A 23450-nucleotide genomic window follows, 5' to 3' on the forward strand; every position below is an offset into this window, starting at 1 on the left:
AGCGGCGTGATGACGCGGCGGCTTTACGTAAGCGGCGCTCTCGGTCAGTGTGCGGGCGGAGGAAGATGGCGGCTCCTGCTGCGGGTGAGTACTTCAGCATCGGCAGCAGCGTCTCCTGCCTCACCTGCCTGGGCCAGCGCCTCCAGGGGGAGGTCATCGCCTTCGACTACCACACCAAGATGCTGACCCTGAGTATCCTTCATTTTTAACTCTCTTAACGGACAGCGTGGCTGAGCTCCTCGGAGGAGGAGGAGGAGGCGGCGGGGGGGACAGTAGTGACTTTAGCCAAACAGATCCGCGCAGCTCCGCCTCTACACATCCCTGGTTCACCGTGTCACTAAATACTGAATTGTAACTGTTTAGTGCCTTTTCTCCTCTAAAACACCCGCCTGGCCTCCTCACTCGAGTAGTAAAACATTCAGTGGGTTCTCATGGGCGTGTTGGGGCTTGAAAACACTATGTTAAGTCCGGACTGGAGAAGCAGCTCCGTCTGAAAGGTTAAACTCTGAAGTCAGCTTCTCATTCGAATTTTCCCGTTCCACCTTAAATTGTGCAGCAGTTACATTCTGATCGGTTAAGGTGGAACGGGGAAATTCGAGCAAGAAGCTGGAGAATAGGCTGACTTCAGCCTCGTAGCTCTGATTTAACTTCACACTATGTAGCTACGTGACAAAGCCCAGTGAAGTGATTTGAAGGCATGCAGAGTTGTGCTAAGTTAGCTAGTTACATCTTATTCGAAGGGAAGCTTTAAATGTAACAGCAAATGCTCAGTAAAGTCGTTGAGAAGTTCAAGCTGTAAGTCGTTGCTTATGCTGCCTATTGCAAGCTAAACTGTGGGCTAGCTTGCAAAGTCTTGGCCTAGTCTTGCTGTGATGGGTTTTAGTTACATAGCTAGTGTAAAATCCACATCTAAACATCACACTTAAGCCAGTAAAGCTGGACTCGGTTGTGTTGTGACCTAACGTTACCCACCCTCCGGTTTGATCCACGTGATTCCTGTGATTCCTAAGCTGTCAGAGCATCTGATATGGATTTCTAAAGCTGGCTCGCTTCTTTTATTTTTGTTGACCAGCATCAAATCATATACTGTTATTTATATTACCGCGTTCGCTGAAGTTGACGAGATTAACGCTGTCCACATTGAGTTCACCTCTAAAACTTGCCGTGCTAGCTAACCTAGCTAACTAGCGCCGTTAGCTAGCTTTGCTCACTTGGCTGCTACTACGGCTCCCCGTTTCTGTCGTTTAGCTGGAAGTGCGAGTGTTACATGATACTATTGTTTTCAGATTGTTTCTGAGCGGAGAGTGAAGTGTACCAGTGGGTTTCACTTCATTGCGGTGCAAACTCGGTCTCTTGCTAGCTTAACCTAGCCTGCTAAGCTAATAACGTTTGCTGTGTAACTGTAGGCTTTTCTAGCTGCTTGCTCGTCGTTAGCTCTTCAGTTTTTGTTCCAGTCAGCACTGTGAAATGTGCCATTTCTTTGAGGCACTTGTGTTAGAAGGACACTTAAAACTTGAGTTTTATCTCTGAGTGATGGCTAAGCCTAGCTAGCTAGCTAGCTAACAGGCTAAGGTCAGAAATGAGGCATGATGAGCAACGACTTTCCAACGGTGTCGTTTGCTCTGCTGACCTGAAGGAACCTGTACTTCTTGTTTGATATAGCCAATTTTTCTGTGTTTACACATGAATAGTGAAGAACCCTGTAGTCTGTAACGGAAAATTTCCTATTAAAACGACGTGCTATTTACAGTTACAAGATTACATGCTATTTTGTACTATTTCTTGTTACTGATTCAGCAATATTAGCCCGTATTTCAGTAATACATTTTTTTTTCTCCCCCCAAAATACGTACTCTCTTGACTTAAACTTGTATTGCCAGTATGAGAAGTATTCACAGTCGTGTGCAAATTCCCCTTTTTCCAGGGCAGTGAATCAAACCCAAGTCTCAAACGTGCAGGGCTGTGGTCTTATCTGTTATGCTGTAGCAACCAGCTTCAGTCTACTGTCCTTCAGCAGCTGTTACTGTTAAACTGGTGTTGTAGATATAAAATTTATTAAGTAGGGAATAGAGAATTGCACTCACATTTTCTAGGTAATATTATTTTCTCTAACCCTACTCTCCACTTCTCTCTTGAGCTTCTCCCAAAGCTCAGTGTTTATGCCATTTATAAAATGGCAGCAGAAATAAGCGTTTTGGTGTGCTGTGGTCACATGATTTACCAGGCGGAGTTAGTGCAAATAGCCAGGCTGTGTGGTTAACACTATTTTCGCTTGGTGTAAATAGTCACTGCCATTATATAATACTGTAAGAGCTATAAAAGAGGCAGTTGGAAGTCATGGTTAGGAGTGTCGAAAGTGAGAATATTGCTGAAGTTAATTTTATATAGCGTAAGAGAAAATAGAGTAGATTTTTTTTTTTTGTCCTCTCCACTACTGTGTTGAATGAATTCCTTATTGAGTCTATTGCTTAGTGTAACATTGACAAGCTGTTGATTTTCATATGAACTGCTTCATATCTACGTTTGCAGGTGACAGTTAAAGGGAAAAGTAATATAAAGTGCCTTGGAAAGGTGTTGGGCCACCAGAGCATCTTTAGGGTGCTTTGGCATACATTCTCCAAGTCTCTGGAACTGTACTGGAGGGATGGAAGACCATTTTATCAAAAGATATTCCCTCAGTTAAAATCTGTTGACTGCGAATAGCATATGATTTACATCATTTTACATCATCAGTGTTATCTTGAAAGAGGCCATTCTCATCAGGATAGAAATCATAGGAGAAAGGTGATCAGTGAGACCAACGCTGTACTGATTTGCAGTGATTGTCTAAGGGGTCAAACATTCAGGCCACTACTGTTAGCTTGAGCGTCACACATGCACTTGTGGAGAGTCATTGTTCCTGTTGATACTATTGATAGTCTTTACTATTGATTTGACTGAAGCTTTTTCAGTCTGTGCCCCAATAATGAACTTGTCTTTCAAAGTCATTTGGATCTTTTCCTCTTGATCCACAGTTGAGCCTGCTTAGTGTTTTTATACATGCCACAGAGCATGGTAGCATGTTAAGTGCATAATTGTGTCATGCAGTAGACGTGTCTGGAAGCATGTGCACTTATGTTTCTCCATACATTTATTCAGATATTTCCTTTGATTCGTCAGCCGTCTCTGTTTACCACCCTGGTGCTCTGAAAGACTGCTGACTGAGGGTTTTGCTGAGCCACAGTCATTACTACTGAAATGACAGCTTAGCTCAAATTTAAGTCTGTTAGAGAAAGCATGGGCTCATCTCCCCTCCACTACCAGACTTTCCCCCTTTTCTCTATTGAGTTTACAACTTACTGTAAAATTGGCAAGCTATGTGTCACAGGAAGTGCTGAAATGTTGGTGAACCTTAGACCCATCTCCCTGGCGGCAGACAAGTGTGCCTGTGGACGGCTGGCGAGTCAGCCAGTGTTGCCCTGTGGGTGCGATTGAAAGGCACTGGAGCCAGAAGGGTGAGGAATTTGCCCACGGCTACTGAAGTTTAAAACTTCTTTTGTCACTCAGTGTAGGTTGGCAGAGCATCAGGTATTACACCAGCATGTGTGCCCACTAGGTGGTAACAGAAGGCCACAGGCACAGTAACCCAAAGCTTGGAGACGTACTGTACTCTGTTTAGAGCAGAAACAACTGAGGATTGAATACTGAACATATTTCCACTCTACCTAGAAATTACACACTAACTGTTGCAGATTTTTGAGTAGTGAGGAGGGAAAAGCCAGCATGGATGTGAGGGGGAAATGGTTACGACTGTCATGTCTCTTGAAGTAGTAATGGAATTTGTGCATTTCCTGTACAGAAGAAGTCAGTATTAGTGCTGTTTTGGCACTGTGTGCTAATGCGACATTAGGTTGTGTATTATGTTGTCAGCTGTTTTTGAGCAGCATAATTTCATCAGCCTTTTAATACTGTTTCTCTCTGTTGCCTTAAAATAAGGGTGCGTGATATTGCAAGAATATAACATCATAGTACTTGTACAGTTGTATGCAAAAGTTTGAATAACCCTGGTTAGCTCCACGCGTTTTGATTTTTCATTTTGTTGATTGAAGTCACAAGCTCCCAACCCTAGTCTTGGAGTACCCCCGTCCTGCACAGGGCTAAAATGTCCGGGGCAAAGGTTACTCCAAGACCAAGGTTGGGAGCTACTGTTCTAAGTGAAAATATCAAGGTTTTTTGACACACAGAAATGTTTTTGACATTTAGAAACAACAACTTTGACACTTCTGCACCAATTCCTATTAAAAAGGACTAATTATGCTGTCTTTAATGAAACAAACAGTTGTTCTCAACAGACGTTATCACAGTAACGGTAGAATATCATCATATTTCTCACCTCTAACCTCCTCAGAAGGAACAAACTTAAATATGCATTTCTCTGCACATTTCTGTGAACAAATTCTGTTTATTTGCTGGCCAAATAAACAGTACATGTGCATTAAGATGTTATCTTTAGAGGATGTGGTAACTTATTTTCACTTAAAAAGCAACAAAATGTAATTTGACTGGGTTGCCCAAACTTTTGCATATGACTGTATGTCACAGTATTTCGTATTTCTGAGATTTGTGAACAAGTTGGATTGGACAAAATGCATCTGCGAAACAGTAGTGCCATATTTAATCAAGGCTGTAGAAATATAAAAAATACAAAAAATAAATGATTTAAGAAGGAACACGAGGAGATATCAAACAGCTGGTAAAAGTGAGTTACTAAAATAACTGAAGGTTTGACACCCAGTCAGGTACTTTTTGTTCCATTGAGGAGTTGCTATAGAGGAGCATGAGGCACACCTAACAAGTTGTGGTTTTTGCTTAATTATTTTGAAAGTATTTGACCAAGATTAACTCTTCCTGTATACAAGCAGCCTACACTTCTCTGCCACAAATGAAAGAGTAAATTGGCACAACAAAATTTAAAAACACTTTACTAGTATTTGCTAGGGCCTATGTTCTGGTCCATGTTGGCATGTTTGCATCATGCAGTTCCTGCAGATTTTTCAGGTGCACTTTCATGCTGCAAGTCTTCCGTTCTGCCACAAAGGTGTTCTATTGGATCCAGATCTGGTGATTTGTAAGGCCGCTGAAGAATTTTGAGCTCATTGTTGTGTTCATGAAACTGAGATGACTTTTGGTTTGTGACATGGTGCATTATCATGCTGGAAGTAGCCATTAATCAAATAGACTGTGGCATTCAAGCAATATATGATGGGTATTAATAGGCGTAGTTTAACAGTGTTTTTAACAAAGTTTACTAAAAAAAAACGTTTCCCACACCCTTACACCACCTCCACCAGCATGAACTGTTGACGCATGTCAGGTTGGATCCATAGATTCATGCTATTGGTGCCAAATTATGACTCTGTGCCACCTATGTACCTTAGCAAAAATTGAGATTCATCAGACCATCAGATTCATTCATCATTGTCTTCCAGCTGTCCAGTTTTGGTGAGCTTGTGCCCACTGCAGCCTCAGCTTTCTGTTCTTGGCTGACAGAAGTGGAGCCCGACGTGGTCTTCTGCTGTTGTAGCCCATTCACTGCAAGGTTCAGCGTGTGCATTCTGCGATGCTTTTCTGCTCACCACAATTGTACAGAGTGGTTATCTGAATTACTGTAGCCTTTCTGTTAGTTCAAACCAGTCTGGCCACTCTTCGATGACCTGATCAACAAGGTGCTTCTATCTGCAGATCTGCCGCTCACTGGATGCTTTTCTATATCACACCATTCTGAATAAACCCTAGAGACTGTTCTGCGTAAAAATCCTAGGAGATCAGCAGTTATAGAAATACTGAAGTAGCCTGTCTGACACCAACAGTCATGCCATGGTAAAAATCGCTGTGATCACATTTTTTCTCCATTATGATGGTTGATGTGAATGTATATTTTTACATGACATTTACAGCATGTTTTTCATAAATATGTACATTAAAAACCCTCTAGTAAAATTGACACCACATTACAACTAACCCCACAGTATTGAGGCTGTGCTAGCTAGCTCTCGTTGCGAATTGCTTCAGAATGGTGCTGTAGTACAGCCACTAAGCGTGTATAAATTAATACAGATGGGAATTCTGTGACTTACATAAAAAATATGGAAAACATATTTTTATGGTACAAAAAACATTTATTCAGGGTGAAAACATTCTTCCAGTTGAATCTGGAAAAATATGTCTTATTGCAGTGAAAATTTGCTGTTTACCAAGTATGGTCTACTTAAACTTGTTGATTTACATTAAATTACATTACAGTTTAACTACAAAAAGAATCTGTGCTACATTATACCCCACATTGTTTTGCTCCGCTCCCCTCTATACTCCTCTATAATTTTTTTTCTTTAATCTTTTTTTTAATCAAACATGTAGTTATTTATAGTTCTGTAAGTACTGATGAGACCCATAATATACTCAGGATAGCATATTGTGATAATTTACATCACAGTAATGTAAACGTGCTGCTTTTGTTTACGTATGGGACTGCACAATTGTATTAATAGGCTGTGATTAATGCACTCAAGTCCCAGTTACCATTTTGTTGTCAGTGTCTATTTCTGTTCCCACTATGTTTGTTGAGTATCTGCTGTGTGTTGTACTTGTTTGCCTTGACTGTCCTTCTCCAGAATGCGCCCCATCCAGTGGCAAGCCCAACCTTAGTGATGTGGTTCTCGTCAATTTAGCCTATGTATCCGAGGTGAACATTATCAACGACCGCACTGCGACTCCTCCACCATTAGCATCTCTTAATTTTAACAAGGTAAGGCCAAACAAGCCTTTGAACGTACATGACTCTGAAATGTCCTTCACTTTTTAATAAGAACATTTTTAACAACCGCAGTAAACCTGAAATATTTTTGTCATGCAAAATGGTAAAATCAAAACTGAATAATATATAGGTAAACCTATGTCAGTTTAGCTTTCTAACACTAGGCTGGCAAAAAGGGTGCTAAATGTTGTTTCATGTCATGGCTGATGTTATTCTGCAGTTTGAATTTTCATTCCACCTTAAATGGAACCGCAGTTACATTCTGGCTACCCTACGGGCTCCTGAATGTAACTATTGGACCATTTAAGGTGGAACAGGAAATTCGAATAATAAGCTTCACGTTTGTCAAATTTCTCTTATGTGCGTCCCATATATTCGTGCCTCCAGCTCGTACCAGCTGGTAAACGGCTTGTTTTGCAGACGAGGCCCTGATCACACTGGTGTCTGATGCTACTGACCGAGTCAGATGGCTTTTCAGGTGGTACAAGAGCAAAGCTCTCTGGTGTCCAAGTTAGGCACCGGCTAAGCCCAAAAGACCAGCCATCTCTTTTTAAACAAAGTGGACTAGTTGAGATGTACTGGCCTAGACAGCAGGAGTTGATGGAGGGCCTGTTGCATTTTCATTTAAAATATAACACAAGCATCCCTGACTCAGCCATTCAGCTAAACGGGCTACAGTTAGCGTGGTTGGCACTGAATGTATATTGCATTATCTGTGCGCATTTGGCACGTGCCAGTTAAACATTTATGACAAGACTTGTACCTGAAGAAGAATTCCAGTATTCCAGTATTCTGCCCATGACTACTGCGGTTTGAGTCGAGTCTCATGTGTTGTGTTATATATTGTTGAATGTGCAGGATTTGGTTTGATTCAAGGTGACTAATTGTGGCCCCTGGTTACTGGTACAGCGCTTTTGAACTGTTTGAAATGCCCTCACTTTCTTGTTCATCCACTCTTTTGTTCTGCAGCTTGCGAATAGAGCTCGGGCAGAAAAAGAAGACAAGTTGTCCCAGGCTTATGCAATTAGTGCTGGAGTCTCAGTGGAGGGCCAGCAGCTGTTCCAGACTATTCATAAAACGTAAGTGCTATTCAGCTCCGTCAAAAATGACCGTGGTTTTAATTAGTACTATGCCTTCGTTGAAAGGCCAGTAAAATGTTGGACGTTTGATGTCAGCGTTGTGTGATAGCAAAAAGAATGGTTCTGAATGTTGGCCAGTATAGTGTAAACCTGCTTTCTCCGGATTGCAGCTGTAGATGTAACATTTGGCTGATTACTGGACACTAGAGAATAATCTGCTGTTTTCACCAAACATTAACACTAGATTTATCTTGCGGAACGTGGCAGCTGCTTTTGTAGAAACAGATTAAAGAGGAATTCCACCAATTTTTCAAACTCTGAATAGTTCAGTTGTTGAGAGAAACAGTCATTCGGAGTGGTTTGATAGGAAATGTTAATTGTTGAGCAACCAGGGGTGCCCACTGCACAAATCTAGCCATTTTATGTTCTATTCTGATGGTGGTAAAATAGTAGTAAATCTGAAAATGTTTTGTTTGGGGACTGTTTTGCCTTAAAATACCTCTCTGCATGAATAAACCTCTCCACCATAAATAAATTGAAAGAAAAAGCCAGAACTTTTACATAAAACTATCGTAAAACAATCTCTCAGGCAGTTCAACAATTTCATGTAACAACTTTCTGTGAGGTAAGGTTTTGGAGTCATTAAACTCTTAAGTCTGGTTCCTGTCACCATCACTGTGAGCACTTCTGGCTCTGTAATTTTCTCTAGAACAAAATATTTTACATCAAATCACTCTGAATAATATTAACCATTTAATTATGTCAGAATTCTACAAAATCAGTGGAATCCCCATTTAAGCTTGAGCTGAGCTGTAATGTTTCTTTCACTGTGTACTTTAGCTCAAGACTAGATAAATTTAGTGTATGGAAAAGTTGCCATGATGTTTTATTCAGTGTTCTTACTTGTACATTTTTATAGGCTAGTTTACATATGACCCTGTTTCCAAAAAAGTTGTGACACAACATGCAAAATGTAAATAAAAGCAGAATGCAGTGATGTGAAAATCGTTTGACCCCATATTTAATTGAAAGCAGTACAAAGACAGAATAGGAAATGTTGAAACTGAAGTATTTTATTGTATTATTATTATTTTTTTAAATGAATTTGATGCCATCAACATGTTTCAAAAAGTTGGGACAGGAGCATGTTGACCGCTTTGTTGCATTATCTCAATTTTTAGCAACACACTAAGCGTTTGGGAACCTAGGAGACCAGTTGATGTAATGTTTTTTTTGTTTGTTTGTTTTTGTTTTCTTTGAGAAAAAAAATGTTGGGTACATTTTAGTACCAAAACAGACAATCCAACAAACGAACATACATACACAAAGATGCACAGTTAATTAAAATAAATTTAATTACACAAGGTCCCGTTCCAAACTTTAACAGATTATATGCTGCAGAGCAAACAACCATAGTATCAGCCTTTGCTCAATTCAGTCTGGCAGTGGCCTGCTCCAGTACCATGACATCCGTAAAATGAGCAAGAATGTAGATCTTAAATGCACGCTCGATTCTGTACGAAGTTTCAAAATTGCTTATTTCACAGCTGTCAGAGAAGCCATTACTGTTGTCTTTGGACTGGGATTCAAGTTAAGTAAATACTGAAATGTCTCCGAGCAGAAACCAGTGGAAAGTTTCATTTGGAATGCACAGTGAGGGGTTATATAAAATCTGTGTGCAAATTTATAGTGGACCATCTGATGAGCGAAATTTTTAGGTGTGAAATATATTCTTCCAAATTGAATCCCAATCCAGATCCGAGTCCTCTATGGCTAGGTCACGGGTCCAAATATTTTGTACCTCGAGCACATGTGGAGTGTTAGAAATAAGTTTGTTATAAATAACACATACCATGCCCCAGGATATGAGTGTAACTTGGAAGAAGATAAGCAAAGGATGCGTTTCTAGAGGAGTGTGCCCTGGGACCATCCTATGCTTGTAGCGATGCACGAAGCCTAAGGTATTAAAAAATAGGAGAAGCCTGGGATGGTGTGGGATTCTTTTATGTCAGTGAATTGCTTGAGGCCCCCCTCATCAAAAATATCTCCAAAAGTAAACATATTGGCCTTAGACCATAGTGTAAAGGTGAAGCTTTAAAGGGAAATGTCTTCACATTCTTGCTTGAGTGCTGCTCAACATTTTAGGGTCTTCTTTGTTGTATTTTTCATTTCATATTGCATGCAAATGTTTTTAATAGGTGACAGGTCTGGACAGCAGGCAGGCCATTTTAGCACCTGGACACTTTTACTACGAAGCAATGCTGTTGTAATCCATGCAGAATTTGGTTTGACATTGTCTTGTTGAAATAAACAAGGCCTTCCCTGAAAAAGAAGTCATCTGGATGGAACTGGCATTTAAGGATGCAGCGACAAACTGTGTTCACAGACAGTGGGACCTGAAGATCACACCAATCCAGTATTGGTTTTCAGCCTTGTCTCTTGCATACAGAGATTTCTCAGAATTCTCTGAAACTTTTAATGATATAATGTACTGTAGATGATGAAACCCCCAAGTTCTTTGCTATTTTATGTTGAGAAATGTCATTCTTGAACTGTTGCACTATTTGCTCATGCAGTCTTTCACAGAGTGGTGAGCTCCTCCTCATCTTTACTTCTGAAAGACTCAGCCTCTCTGAGATGCTCTTTTTTTGTGCCAATTGACATATTAGTTGTGAGATGTTTCACCAGGTGTTTTTTTTAAAAGACAGCTTAACCAGTCTTGTTGCCTCCTCCCAGCTTTTTTTGAAACGTGTCTCTGGCATTGAATTCAAAATGGGCATATTTTTCAAAAACAAATTTCAGTTTTAACATTTGATAAATTGTGCTGGCGTACCATTTTCTAGAGTTTAAATGATGTGCACATCATTACTTTCATTTTTATTTACATTTTACACAGCATCCCAACTTTTTTGGAAACGGTGGGATTTTATTTGTTTGTTTATTTATTTATTGATTTGATTTGTATATTGTGAAATCTAAAACAGGACAGAGGCTTTCTTTATATTCCTAAGCTTGACTCTGTAAATCTGCTTTGCATGTAACTGCACTTGGACTGTGTTTCTGAAGCTCTCTCCCATTTTTCTGGCACAGCATCAAAGACTGCAAGTGGCAGGAGAAGAACATTGTGGTGATGGATGATGTTGTCATCTCTCCACCTTACCGAGTGGATAACTGCAGAGGCAAAGAGGGCAGCGCTTTAGCCCACGTACGCAAAATAGTAAGTTCAGCTCAGCATGTAATTGGTCAATTATGGGACAGTGTCATTTCCCTTTATTCCTTTCCTCCCTTGGGTCAAGGGAGGAAAGGAATAAATCGCAAAAATTTAAGCTGACTGCAGTTATTTTGTCTTGTTAGCTTTATGGAGGATATGTTAGTTTCTTTAGTTTTAGAGCTATGAGGCTAATGCAGCTAGCAAGTAATGGCAGCTTATACCCCACCTGTTAACAGCGTGCAAACTACATTCCTAAATCACACAGTGCCTCAGTCACACACTGCCTCAGACTGTCAAGGTTTTAGGAAATCTCAAACAGACTTGTGTATGATGCTATGTGTATCTAGGTGGAGATGGCAAAAATTGATATCACTGTACAGTCAAAATTTCTGATGGTTCTGTGTGTTAAAATAATAACAAAACTGAACAAGATATAGATAAAAGTATGTCTGTATTGCTTTCTGGCAAAAATGGTGCTAAATGTTGAGTCACATCTGTTTCTACAAAGGTCAGGTTGCCTTTGTTTGGCAACTTTCTGTTCAGACTTTGTGTTCCACCTTAAATGGTGCAGCAGTTGCGTTCTGGGACCGATACAGGCGCTTGAAAGTAATTGAACAAGCTTTAGTTTTTCTTGAGTCATTTGTCTCATACTTGTCCCATATACTCACTGTTCCAACTCTCATACGCTGCTGGAGTTCGGAAAATATTATGGTCACTCACGCGGTTGGTACCAGCTGGTCTACAGCTTGTTTCGCAGACAAGTCTGGGAGCCTGTGATCCCGGATAACCAGGTATACTGCTCTAAATTGTATGTGAGGTTTCTTCAGTAGTAGGTGTGCCACTACTACTGTGATCTATGCAAATGGATAAAAGTACTCATCATAGCGGAAGTGCTCATCTTCAAGCCTGATTTTTGATTTTAATTTTTTTTTTTTTATTTCTTCTTCTTCTTATCATTTATTATTATTATTTATTATTATTATTATTATTACTATTATTATTATCATTTATTTTTATTTATTATTATTATTTTTTAAGACAAGTCTGTCAGAAGAAGAAATTTGTATGAGTATGAGTAAATGAGCATGTTATCGGCCCGATTCCAGTAGCGGTATCAATGCATCCCTAGTCAGAAACCATAAGCAAGTCTGTTTTGGTGGTCTCCAAGCTTCCATTACTTGTTATCTAGCAGCCTTAATAAAATGGTTCACTAATAGTTCTTTAGTAAAAGCAATGGTTTATGATTTTCTTTATATATATATTCCACTAGGCTTCCACTACTGTTACAAGTCATAGTCTTTTCTAGTACTGTATAGAACCCTTTTTGCTATGACTGTACATTAGCTCCAGCGTAAAACTAAAGCAAACACAAGGCGACAATTGTGTAAATGAGATTTTTCGCCCAGCTATGGCTTTAAGGTTAAGCCATTGTTTAAAGGTGTCTGCCTCCTCTGCAGGTTGAGAAACACTTCCGCGACGTGGAGAACCAGAAGTCCGTGCAGCGGTCACAAGCACAGCAAACACAGAAGGACTCGGCCTTGTCAGCGTGAGCGCGACTTCCGTGCAGAGTGCTATGCCGGCACTTTAAGTTTTTGGGTTTCCTTTTATTTCGGAGTTTTATTTTCAATCAACCGACCGAGGCTGAGGTAGCTGCGGCCTGCGTTGTGAGTGGAGCCGTCCTAGACGTCTGGAGAAAAAAATAAAGTATAAAAACAAAAAGAGAGGGCAAAATATGAGCCCTTGAATTAGTTTTTCAGAAGATTTAATTTTATGACAGAACATCTTGACCACCCTTCCATTCAGCCCTCCCATCAAATACATGTGTGCCCCTTTCCCACCCATATTCTCTCTCTCCAACTGCTAATCCATGCAAACACATTCCATGTTAGCCAAGAAAAATCAGAGGCCTGAAAAATATCAGGTTGTTTTTCATAAGCTCCTATACCTCCTCATACTCCCCCCCCCCAGAACAAAATGTGACTTGAAAGGTACTGGAGAAAAAAGGACTTAAGTTATAAAAGATTCTGATTCAATAATTAAATCAGTCTGGGTGAAAATAGCGTGGTTTATTTTTCTAACAGTTGACTGAAATGAAGCGAGTGCTAAATGTTTGTGAGACAGGCGGTGAAGTTGCACTTGGCAGATGACAACCCTTCAGACAGCAGCTCCTTGTCTGTGACCTAACATCAGGTGCTGGACACAAGTTGGTCTTGTCATCTCAAAAAAAAAATAAATAAAAAGAAACATTCTCAGAAGCATCATAGCTCATTTCTACCCAGCTTGCTTTGTACCTTTTTTCATAGCACCATCCAGCTATTCTGTTTTTTTTCTATTGGCATTTTCACTGTCATTTTTTAGACGAAGGAGCAAAACTCTTGATTATTTTACTGTTTGTACGCCTTCTGTTTACATGGCCAGTGAGATCTTGGCATATCCTCTCTATGTGAAACTCCAGACTGGCAGTTGTTATAGTTTGGGGAGAGATGGAGATTCAAAAGGAGCAAAAATCCTGCATGTGGCAGTTGAACTTTGTCATAACTGTTTCATGAAACCGTGTTGAATACCTCTTCCACCGTAACAGGACCTCTTTTTGTTATAACACATCATTCTGTGACTTTTTTTTTTGTTTTGTTTTTTTTTTTAATGCTTCCCTCTACTGTGCATTCCGCCATGTTTCAGTGACAGCAGCTTTTGTCAGTTCATATCTCGCATGCTTTCAGGCTTTCAGTTTTCGGGATGGGACAGATCTTTTTTTTCCTGATTGAAACTCTTTGTAATTTTTTTTCTGAAAAAGAAAATGTGTTTAAGAGATATCTTGCCATGTTAGAGACTGAGATGGGGGGGAAAGGTGGCAGGTGGTCTAAAGCCAGGCTCCTCCCTCTCCCAGCCTCGTGGAAACTCGTAGCCTGATGGAGGCTCTGCCAGTGGCGCCAAGCTGTGACGGCCATTCGCGTTACATAGCAGTTCACATTTACTCTGTGTCAACGAAGTTGCCGTTGCTTAGGACTCTTTCCCAGTATTTTATTTTTTATTTTTAAATAGTTAACATGGAAATAAAAAAAAAAGAAAAATCACATGGAGTCTTGTCTTTGTAGTATACTTTAACTTTCATGTAGTGTGGTCAAAAGTTTCTCATTGTGAAGACATTGTCAGCAAACATTGTCACCAAAACTGCTTCTCTTAAAGGGACCCTGACCAAAATGAAAAATACACCCATTGCTGCATCTGTTGTAAACAGACTGTTTATATATAACACTGTCCACTCTAGTAGACACTACTACCTTGTTGGTCCACCTTGTAGATGTAAAGTCAGAGACAGTAGCTCATCTGTTGCTGCACAGTTTTGTTGGTCATCCTCTAGACCTTCATCAGTGCTCACAGGACGCTGCTGGCTGGATATTTTTGGTTTATGGACTATTCTCAGTCCAGCAGTGATACTGAGGCGTTTAAAAACTATCTGATCCACTCGTAACAGCACAACGTCAGCGTCACTGTAGTGCTGAGAATGATCCACCAACCAAATAATACCTGCTGTATTGTTGTCCTGTTGGGGTCCTGACCATTAACTAATAGGGTAAAGGGAGCTAACAAAGTATGCAGAGAACAGATGAACTACAGTCTGTAATTGTAGAACCACAAAGTGCTCCTGTGTGGACAAAATGGACAATGAATGTAGAAACAAGGTTTTAATGTTATGGCTGATCAGGTTGTTAATTAAAAATGCAAAATCATGACTTCTATCAAACCAATGAGGCTGAGAGATGCTGCTCCACACCATATTATATAAACAAAATTAAAGGCTAGTTTTAGGCTGGAAAACAGTTAGCGTTCCAAAAAGCGTTTCTGGGTTTTAAACGCCCCTACACGACCAGAAATATTACATGACTGAATCATCAGTGAATTCACCAGAGATATTTACTGTAAACGTATTTACCTCTTAGCTCAATAACCAGGATTCTGACTGCTTCAGTTAACTGTGGTTCTCCACATGAGGGTGTCAATTAATGATGTACATAAACGCATCACTGCCCCATAACATTCAAACCTAGATGTGCTACCTGAATTCTGTTTATCAGGTTTTATCATCAGTTGGAAACAGCTGCATAACTACTGGAGAATACTGCATTAGCAACTTATTAGTTTGTAAAAGTGATTTTGCTCTTTTTCTATGCCTCATGAAAGGCTATGGGAGATTAATTTTGCACTTTTGAAGCACAAATTGCACAAGAAAAATACCAAAAACATAGAAAATGTTATTTTGAGCACTATTAGATTTGTGCTCCTGTTGAAGCCACAATGGTATGAGAATAGTTGAGTGACTGAGGGTGTCTCTCTCTCTCTCTCTCTCTCTCTCTCTCTCTCTCTCTCTCTCTCTCTCCTCTGTCATTACTCCTATTGACTCACTGAATGATTGATAGGCTAATACCACAGAGTATATTTCCATTGTTCAAGCAGAAACGGGAATCTCTCGGTGGACACATTTTACTGCATTATTTAAATGGCCATGGCCTCGTGTTTCAGCCCCCCTACTCTTACTGGAGCAGCTCCGCTGGTTAGATGTCTCCAGTTCACAATGAAGATTAGACAGGAGGGTTTAATAATATGGTGGCACGAAGAGCATGTGGCAGATCACATTCACCTCCTTTACTAACAGCAGCAACTGAAATTGAGTTAAGAGGCCGAGGTACGCGCTGCTGCAATTGTGAGGAAAAGTTTGTGAATCCGTATTGGAATCACTGAAACCTAAAACTTTCATTAAATAAATACCTTTTCTCAAATCTGTGTGTGCCACAATTGTTGGCACACCTTCATTTAATACTTTGTGTAGCCTTCTTTTGCAACAATAACAGCTCTGAGTCTCCTGTAATGTGTAATGAGACTGGAGAACACATAGCAAAGGATCTCAGACCATTCCTCCATTCCTCCCACAGGTTTTTTTATGGGGTTTAGGTCAGGGCACTGGGGTGGCCATGGCAGAACATTGATTCTGTGGTCAGTGAACATTCTTGTGTTGATTTTAAGGCGTGCTGTGGATCATTGTCCTGCTGGAAGATCCAAACTATGGCCCAGTTTAAGCTTCCTGGCTGAGGCAGTCAGGTTTTAATTTAACGTCTGCTGGTACTTGATGGAGTCCATGATACCATGTATCCTTTGGAAGAAGAACAGCCTCACGACATCACAGATCCACCACCATACTTCACATGCATGGCTATCTTTGTGTCCACGCCAAACTCTGCTCTGGTGTTTGTTGCCAAAAACCTCTACTTTGGTCTCATCTGACCATAAAACACAAACCCACTGAAAGCTCCAGTAATGTTTGGCAAACGGTAGGAGCTTGAGTTTGCTGGACCTTGACCGCAGAGACTTTCTTTTGGCTACTCCCCCCAAACAACTTGTGGTTATATAGGTGGTGTCTGATTGTGGTTTGGGAGATGTTCTGACCGCAAGACCTAATGTATTAAGTTCCCCATCTGTGATCCTTTGAGATTCTTTATCCACTCGAACCGTCCTCCTCACTGTGTTTGAGGTCAGTGAAGACAGACATCCCCTTTCAAGTTCTTAACATCCCCACTTGTTTGAAGCTACTTAATTTTTGCGCTGATAGTGGAAATGTGGGCATTTTCAACTGTTTAGCTATTTTCTTGTAGCCATTTCCTGATTTGAGCAGCTGAACAGCCTTTTGTTGCACATCACTGCTGCTTTCTCTGGTCTTTTTTTATAGTGTTTAATGACTGAGGCCTGTGTGTTACCTCATATTTATACCCCAGTGAAACAAGAAGTCATGGCTGACCAAGTGTTCCTAATCTCTCAAGTGAACTTAAAAACATAAAATATGAATGGGAATGCAGTTTTACTTTTCACCCTAGGAAAAGAATTTATAGTGGTGCCAACAATTGTGGCACACAAATTTGAAAAAAAAAACACCATTTATTTTATGATTCAGGATTTTCCTGAAGGTCCAAAAGGACAAGCTATAAAGAATGTCTTTACAGCCTGTTTTGCTCATGTTTACCAGGGGTGCCAATATTTTGTGGCTGCGTATGGTAGTTGGTGTATATATGCAAATAAATACACAGACACAAGGTGTGTGTGTGTATATATATTACAAATAAACAGTAATAGAGCATTGCAGAAGTGTGTCTAGAGGAGGCAATAACTAATTTTCACTTAGAAAATAATCAAAATCCCTTTTTTTATACCGGGCCAGCATCCATCAGCCTCACTGTTATGTATTCTTTTTTGTTTTCGTCCATCAATATTCACTACAATACCCAGCATGCATTCCTCCTGATTGCTGGCATAGACCACTGATGTCCAGGCTAATAAAGCACGTGTAGTTTTTTTTTTTAATTCCTCCCATCTTCAAGATACATCATCAGGACGAGGTTTCGAACCGGAAACTCTTACAGCACCGTGTTCGAAAGTGAGCAGGCCTGTTTACATGAAAGGTAGAGATGGTTATATTTGTGATTCTGTGCGGAGCGTCTCTTTAATAAAGAGTGCAGCTCTCACGGACCTGCAGACGCGTTTAGAAACATGTCGAGGATGAATTCTATAAAAATATGACGAAAGCTTTTATTGTGACAGCTGGAGATTTACTTACAAAGTCAAAAATGGAAACTCATTTGGACGAGATTAGTGTGATACAGACACAGAAGAGTGAGCACTGTGGGGAAAACAACAATCCGAGAGAGAGAGAGAGAGGGAGGGAGGAAAAGGGGAGAGAGAGAGATGGAAGAAGAGGGGAGGAGAGAAGGAAGAGGGGTGAGAGAGAGAGAGAGGGAGGAAGAGGGAAGAGAGAACAGTTTGGATGAGGGGAGTAAATGTGGACTCAGGAGGAAAAGCAGCGTCGTTAGGATGTATCAGTCATTCAGAGAAAACGGGTCGATGCTGTGAATCTGCTCAGGAGGGAGAAGTGAAGACGCTGCGGACAGAGCGCGCGCTGCCGTGGTGAGTCCTGCACGACTGACCTGTTTTAAGCTGCATGCAACTCAGTATCCTCTCCTCAGTCCACACTTTAAAACAACAGTGTTTTGTTATGAAACCTTTTCTGTGTTGCGCACTAAATAACGAGCAAATTATTCTTTCTGTTTACTGGGAAGTGTAGAATATTCAGTGTGATATCTGGACTTCGGCGCGTGAAATGTGAGAGTTTAAAAATGAACACAGTTTTTATCACCAACGCAAGACACAAAACAAGCTCCGATCTTTTCCCGTGTTTACTGTATGAACAATCGTATGTAAAGGTTTCTGAACTCCTGGAACCACCAGTGGCGTCTAAAATATTAAATCATTTTTATTTCATAATAATAAACTAATAGCTTTTTTAATGCAAAGCATTTACACCGATTTTCATTACTATGACTAAAATGAACAAGTGGTTTAAACAAGCGGAGTCACTGATTAGAAAGAACAGAAAACATGATAAGCTATATTACAATATTTTTAATGTAATATACATATTACATACTTTTTTATATGCTAGTCTAGTGTCCTAGACTGAAATAATGCTCCTGAAACACAGCCTTTAGTTTTGGTCTGTTATCCTGATCATAATAAAAAATTAATTTTTCAAAATTGCACAGTTTTTATGTACCTAATTCCAATGTTCAGTATAGTGGACAGTGAAATCCACTGAGATCACTAAAAAACAATATTATCTCCAAATTTATAGAACATCATCTACTATCACTCATAAATAAAGATAAGACTCTGCTTCCAAGAAAATAAACAAAAGTCTTGAATGATTGCATTTTAATGTTATACTCAAAGCATGATCTGCTACACTGAGTAATGTCCAGATGTCCAGATCACTGGACATTAAACTTTATCTGAAAATTTGTGTATGTAGAATTAAATATCTACTATTTTCTTTGTAACCTTTTACAAGAGGGACCTTCTAGAGTGACATACATACAAAAAATTGTATAAAATAAGTACAGGATCATTCAGAAACAGTGTTTGATTTGATCTTTAAGGTGATGAGTGTCTGTTTCGCCAGCTGCCCCGTTTGTTTTTGTTTATGACGAAGTAAAAGAGAAAGAAAACATGAAATCTATTAAATGATAAAAGACTGAGTTCTGTAGAAACACATAAAACTGAGTATGGTGACATTCCTGCTTCTGTAGAGCTACCTAAAATGTCCAGCATACTGGATGCCAAACAAAGAGTGCTAAAGCTTTTTATTTAATCAGCACAATTTCCCTCCCCAAACACTGAATAAAGTCACTGTAAATGAAGCTAATGAAAGATATGCATTTGAAATGCATGTTTGAAGCCAGAACCCTGTTATTCCATATTTGTGTGAATAGTTAACAATAGAGTCCAACTTAAAGTGGAATTTCACCCTTTTTAATTCTGCGTAATTCAGTGATTGAGATGTAAACAGAGTCATTCAGAGTGTTTTCATGTCAAACAGTACATTGTAGAGAAACGTGGCAGTCTTAGATTTTCTTTACGGTGGTGGTGATAGGAACAAGAGCTCCCAATGTACATTATACAACACAAATAGCCACTTTACTGTTACTGTTACACTTTACTTTTTACTGTCCAAATTAACCAGCGAACATTCTTATGTTTTATATGTCATGTTGGTGATGCTAAAACAGTGTTAAACCATAAAAAAATTATTTGGGGACTATTATTTGCCTTACAGAATCCTGCATGTTCCTCCCTCCCATGAATGGTTTTCAAAACATATTTTTAAAGATATCCAAAACTTATCCATAATATCCAAAAACGTATCTCAAAACTTTCATCAAACAATGCCAAGCAGCATATTCATAACCTTTATATGTACTTTCTGTGATGTAGCTTTTAGATACATTAAACTCTTCAGATGTCTGGTCTCTATCACCACCACTGTTAACAATTCTGATTCAATACGTTTCTCTAGAAAGGAGCATTTCACATCAAACCACTCTGAACTCTGTTCACACTTTATCCCTTTAATGTAGATGTAATGTCTTCTAAGGCACCTCTACGATATTGGCTATGTAGAAGTGTGTTTCTGCCATTTAAAAACGTTTCAGTGGAATTATGAGAGAATTTCTTATGATTATGAAAGGTTAGGATTGCAGATAGTAAGCCATAATAAGACAGCAGTTCATCAATGAGATTGTATCTTGTAGTATCTCTGGTATCCATGAGTCAGTCATAATAACAAGATAGAAGGTGATAGTTATGAGACAGTATCTCCTAATTGGCATACTGAAACTTCATTATCAGATATTAAGTAATATTTAAGAGACACTAAATCAAAATTATGAGACATTAAGTCATAATGAGAAAATTTGCTGTTTTTATAACTTGCACATTTTTTTTCAAATGGCAGAAATGGCCTTCCATGTGGCTACAAAACACCAATAGTAATCATTTTCATATTTCTCTTTAGACATTTCAGTGGAGAGCAAGTGTTGGCTGAGCAGAATCTGACCTTTGCTGTGTGTGGACAGCATGTTGGTGGTTTCCACATTGCTCTTGCTGGCTGTATCTCCTGGACGGGGATCCAGACCTTGTGCTTATCTCTGTCAGTGTTTTGAGCACTCGGACCTGGTGGACTGCCGCTCGCGGGGTTTGGTCAGCGTGCCCCACGGCCTCCCTCATGGGACATGGCTTTTGGACCTGGGAGGAAACACGCTAGCAGAGATCAGGGCCCGCGCCTTTGCTGGACTCTGGTCACTGCGCGTTCTCGTGCTGGCAGACAACAGCATCCAGGAACTGAAGACACAGGTCAGTGAGTTCTGCTGTACTTTGGAGAGATGGAGGTTTTAGTTTGTCCATACGTGGAAGTTTAATTAACTTTATACCTATAAAATGACCATGTCCATTAGAGTTTTTGGAGTGGAAGGCAATAGGAAATAAAGGAAATAATTCAACGTTGAGCTTCTGACTTTTGGAAAGCAAACATATTATGCTTTTTAAACGTGGTGCGCCTCATTTTTCTTGTGAAAGGATCAGCCAATAGGAACAAAGATCATTCACATATATCAGTCTCATAGAAACCGTACCAAAACAGCCTGTTTAATTCTAACAGGTAAGAGTCAAAGATATAATGAGAGATTGAAAAATGAATTCTGACTGCTACTGTTAAGGTATTATGCAGGTACATTCTTCATTTATCAGGGTACAAACAGTGTAAATTTACCCTCTAACAGTGATTTTAAGGTCCAATTGTGAACTTTACTTAAAGTTTTCTCAGTGGAAAAGTACGTGTTTGTACCTTTTCATAACCTAATGTTTTAAAACAGAACAGCAAAGTAAAAAGTCTGGAGGCAAGACGGGGTGTGTGGAGTCAGTACAACTTAGAAAATATAATTTCAGTGGATTATGGTACAATTATGTTCCCTGACTAAAAGTACTGAGATGTACCCCTGAGGGTACCACCCCAGTGACAAGAGGGGCACTGCTCCAGTGACAGTTTCATACTGTTTTTTCTGAGAGTGTACATAAAACCATGCAAGCATATTATAAGTGGACTGAAAGGAAAAAAATAAAATACCTAAAAAAGTTAGTTATTATTGATGTGCTCTCTCTGTGCCTCCCTCAGGCCTTCAACTCACTGTCCTATCTGGAAAAGCTCGACATGAGCCGTAACAACCTCAGCCGTCTCCCTGCAGACTTTTCTGACAGTCTCTCCTCCCTGAAGGAGCTGCGACTGGAACACAATGCATTGGAGATGCTGGAGCCGCTGTGCCTGGAGCGTCTGGAGAGCCTGGAAAAGCTGGACCTTAGCCACAACCGCATCAGCGTCCTGCGGCCCGGGGCCTTCCGCGGCCTGTCCCGCCTGCGGCACCTCTACCTGCAGGGAAACCGACTGACTGCTGTGTTGGATGGCGCCTTCTCTTCACTGCCCAGCCTGGAGATGCTGCTGCTGGGCGGCAACAACATAACACACATTGAGGCGAATGCGCTGGCGGCTCTCCGCAGTCTGGCCCTGCTGGGTCTGGAGAGGAACCAGCTGGAGCAGTTGAAGTTCCGGACTTTCCTGAACCTGCACACTGCCGGAACACACCTGCAGCTGGCTGGCAACCCGTGGCACTGCGACTGCGAGCTGCACCGGGTCTTCAGCAAGCTGCTGAGCGTCCGCCATCTGCATGTGGACGACTACCATAATGTGACCTGCCGGCAGCCTTGGCAGCTGGCTGGGGCCTCGCTGGCTTGGGTGGACAGCCAGCTGTGTGTGGCCGAGACGGTCACTGTGTTGGTCATCACTGGAACGGTGCTAGTCACCGTGTTCGGAGCGCTTATAGTGGCCGAACGCAACCGCAAGAAGAAGAAGCACAGCAAACACTGGGAACAGGGGGAGACAGGCACATAGAAAAAGATTCCAAATCTACTGCACAGCTCTTTACAGTTTTTACAAACTTTTGCAGTTTTCCAGTTAAATTTTCCTTCTAAATGTAGTCAAATAGCCAAGATATGCTCCACTGGTCCACTGATGTACTTGGTCTGACTTGTTTTTGTTGATGGCTGAAGGGCTTCAAATTTGTCTGTGTGTGAATAAGAGTGAGGATTTTCCATCTGTGATGATTTCCATCTGAACACCTCTTTGCACTATCCCACACCGAACAGGTGGTCTTAGGCAGCACAGAAGAGGGTTTAAAATATAATGCATTGTATATAATATAATTTCCAAGTGATGCTTGAATCCAGTGCACTTTCATTCCGGACTGCAGACGACTCCTGAGTTACTTTGTAAAAGAAGTAAAAATATATTTTAACCTTCATTTATGTTAATGACAAAATTTTATAATTCTGAGTAATTTTCACAGAAAGTAAAATGAGTTTAAATAAATGTTATTAAGTGATATGACCGTGATGATCTGAATGACATCTCTTTGTTAATGTTGGTTTGTATCTGCATGCCGTGGAACAGGCGCTGGATTTTGAGGATCTGTGCATGGATGGACTTTTTCAACTAGATGACCATGCTAAATCAAAGGTATCAGGTAACCGTGAGCTTTGGGGCAGCTTTTCAACTTAAAAATCCTACTGAGTCAAGCTGTTCTCCTTGGGGACAGTCAAATTATCAAGGTTTTTTTTAACCACTGTGCACCACACTGCTTCAAAGAGAGGGGTGATAAGAGAGATCATCACCACTGTAGAAACATTTCTGCTGGTTCTCTTCTTTCATGTCGTGGAAGATACCTGCCAGATTTTATTTGCTATTTGAAAATTGATTAAGTGTGTGTTCCTTTATCCTCCCAGCAGGCCCCCTCCTCTAAGCTGCTTATCGCATCCCTTCTACTCCACCTTTGGCACCATTAACCTCACAAACACACTCCATCTCCTGAGCTGCGGTGTCCCAGTGTGACCGGCAAGAGCTTTTCATCGACATCCCAGACAGCTTCAGAGCCCAGAGTCC

At 40.4% G+C, this 23450-nt stretch overlaps 2 protein-coding genes across 2 annotated transcripts; both read left to right on the forward strand.

Annotated features, from left to right (window-relative positions):
* The first annotated feature begins 38 nt into the window (after positions 1 to 38).
* lsm12a (LSM12 homolog a) lies at positions 39 to 13312 on the forward strand. Its single transcript, XM_036567379.1, has 5 exons — positions 39 to 192; positions 6651 to 6784; positions 7763 to 7872; positions 10963 to 11089; positions 12541 to 13312. The coding sequence occupies exons 1-5, from the start codon at positions 66 to 68 to the stop codon at positions 12631 to 12633; spliced, it is 591 nt and encodes a 196-aa protein (XP_036423272.1). The 5' UTR covers positions 39 to 65; the 3' UTR covers positions 12634 to 13312.
* Positions 13313 to 17343: 4031 nt separating this feature from the next.
* Positions 17344 to 22540, forward strand: LOC118805119 (leucine-rich repeat-containing protein 4). Its single transcript, XM_036565728.1, has 3 exons — positions 17344 to 18034; positions 20478 to 20815; positions 21633 to 22540. The coding sequence occupies exons 2-3, from the start codon at positions 20540 to 20542 to the stop codon at positions 22401 to 22403; spliced, it is 1047 nt and encodes a 348-aa protein (XP_036421621.1). The 5' UTR covers positions 17344 to 18034; positions 20478 to 20539; the 3' UTR covers positions 22404 to 22540.
* The last annotated feature ends 910 nt before the right edge of the window (positions 22541 to 23450 follow it).

The sequence above is a fragment of the Colossoma macropomum genome, unplaced genomic scaffold (assembly GCF_904425465.1).
Source record: "Colossoma macropomum unplaced genomic scaffold, Colossoma_macropomum, whole genome shotgun sequence".
NCBI lineage: Eukaryota > Metazoa > Chordata > Actinopteri > Characiformes > Serrasalmidae > Colossoma > Colossoma macropomum.

Bases quoted from the DNA above. Each gene is read 5' to 3' on its own strand.
- LOC118805119 (XM_036565728.1), top strand. From the start codon at position 20,540: ATGTTGGTGGTTTCCACATTGCTCTTGCTGGCTGTATCTCCTGGACGG. The intron at 20,816-21,632 runs GTCAGTGAGTTC...TGCCTCCCTCAG, and splicing joins TCCAGGAACTGAAGACACAG to GCCTTCAACTCACTGTCCTA.
- lsm12a (XM_036567379.1), top strand. From the start codon at position 66: ATGGCGGCTCCTGCTGCGGGTGAGTACTTCAGCATCGGCAGCAGCGTC. The intron at 7,873-10,962 runs GTAAGTGCTATT...TTTCTGGCACAG, and splicing joins TTCCAGACTATTCATAAAAC to CATCAAAGACTGCAAGTGGC. The intron at 11,090-12,540 runs GTAAGTTCAGCT...CCTCCTCTGCAG, and splicing joins TAGCCCACGTACGCAAAATA to GTTGAGAAACACTTCCGCGA.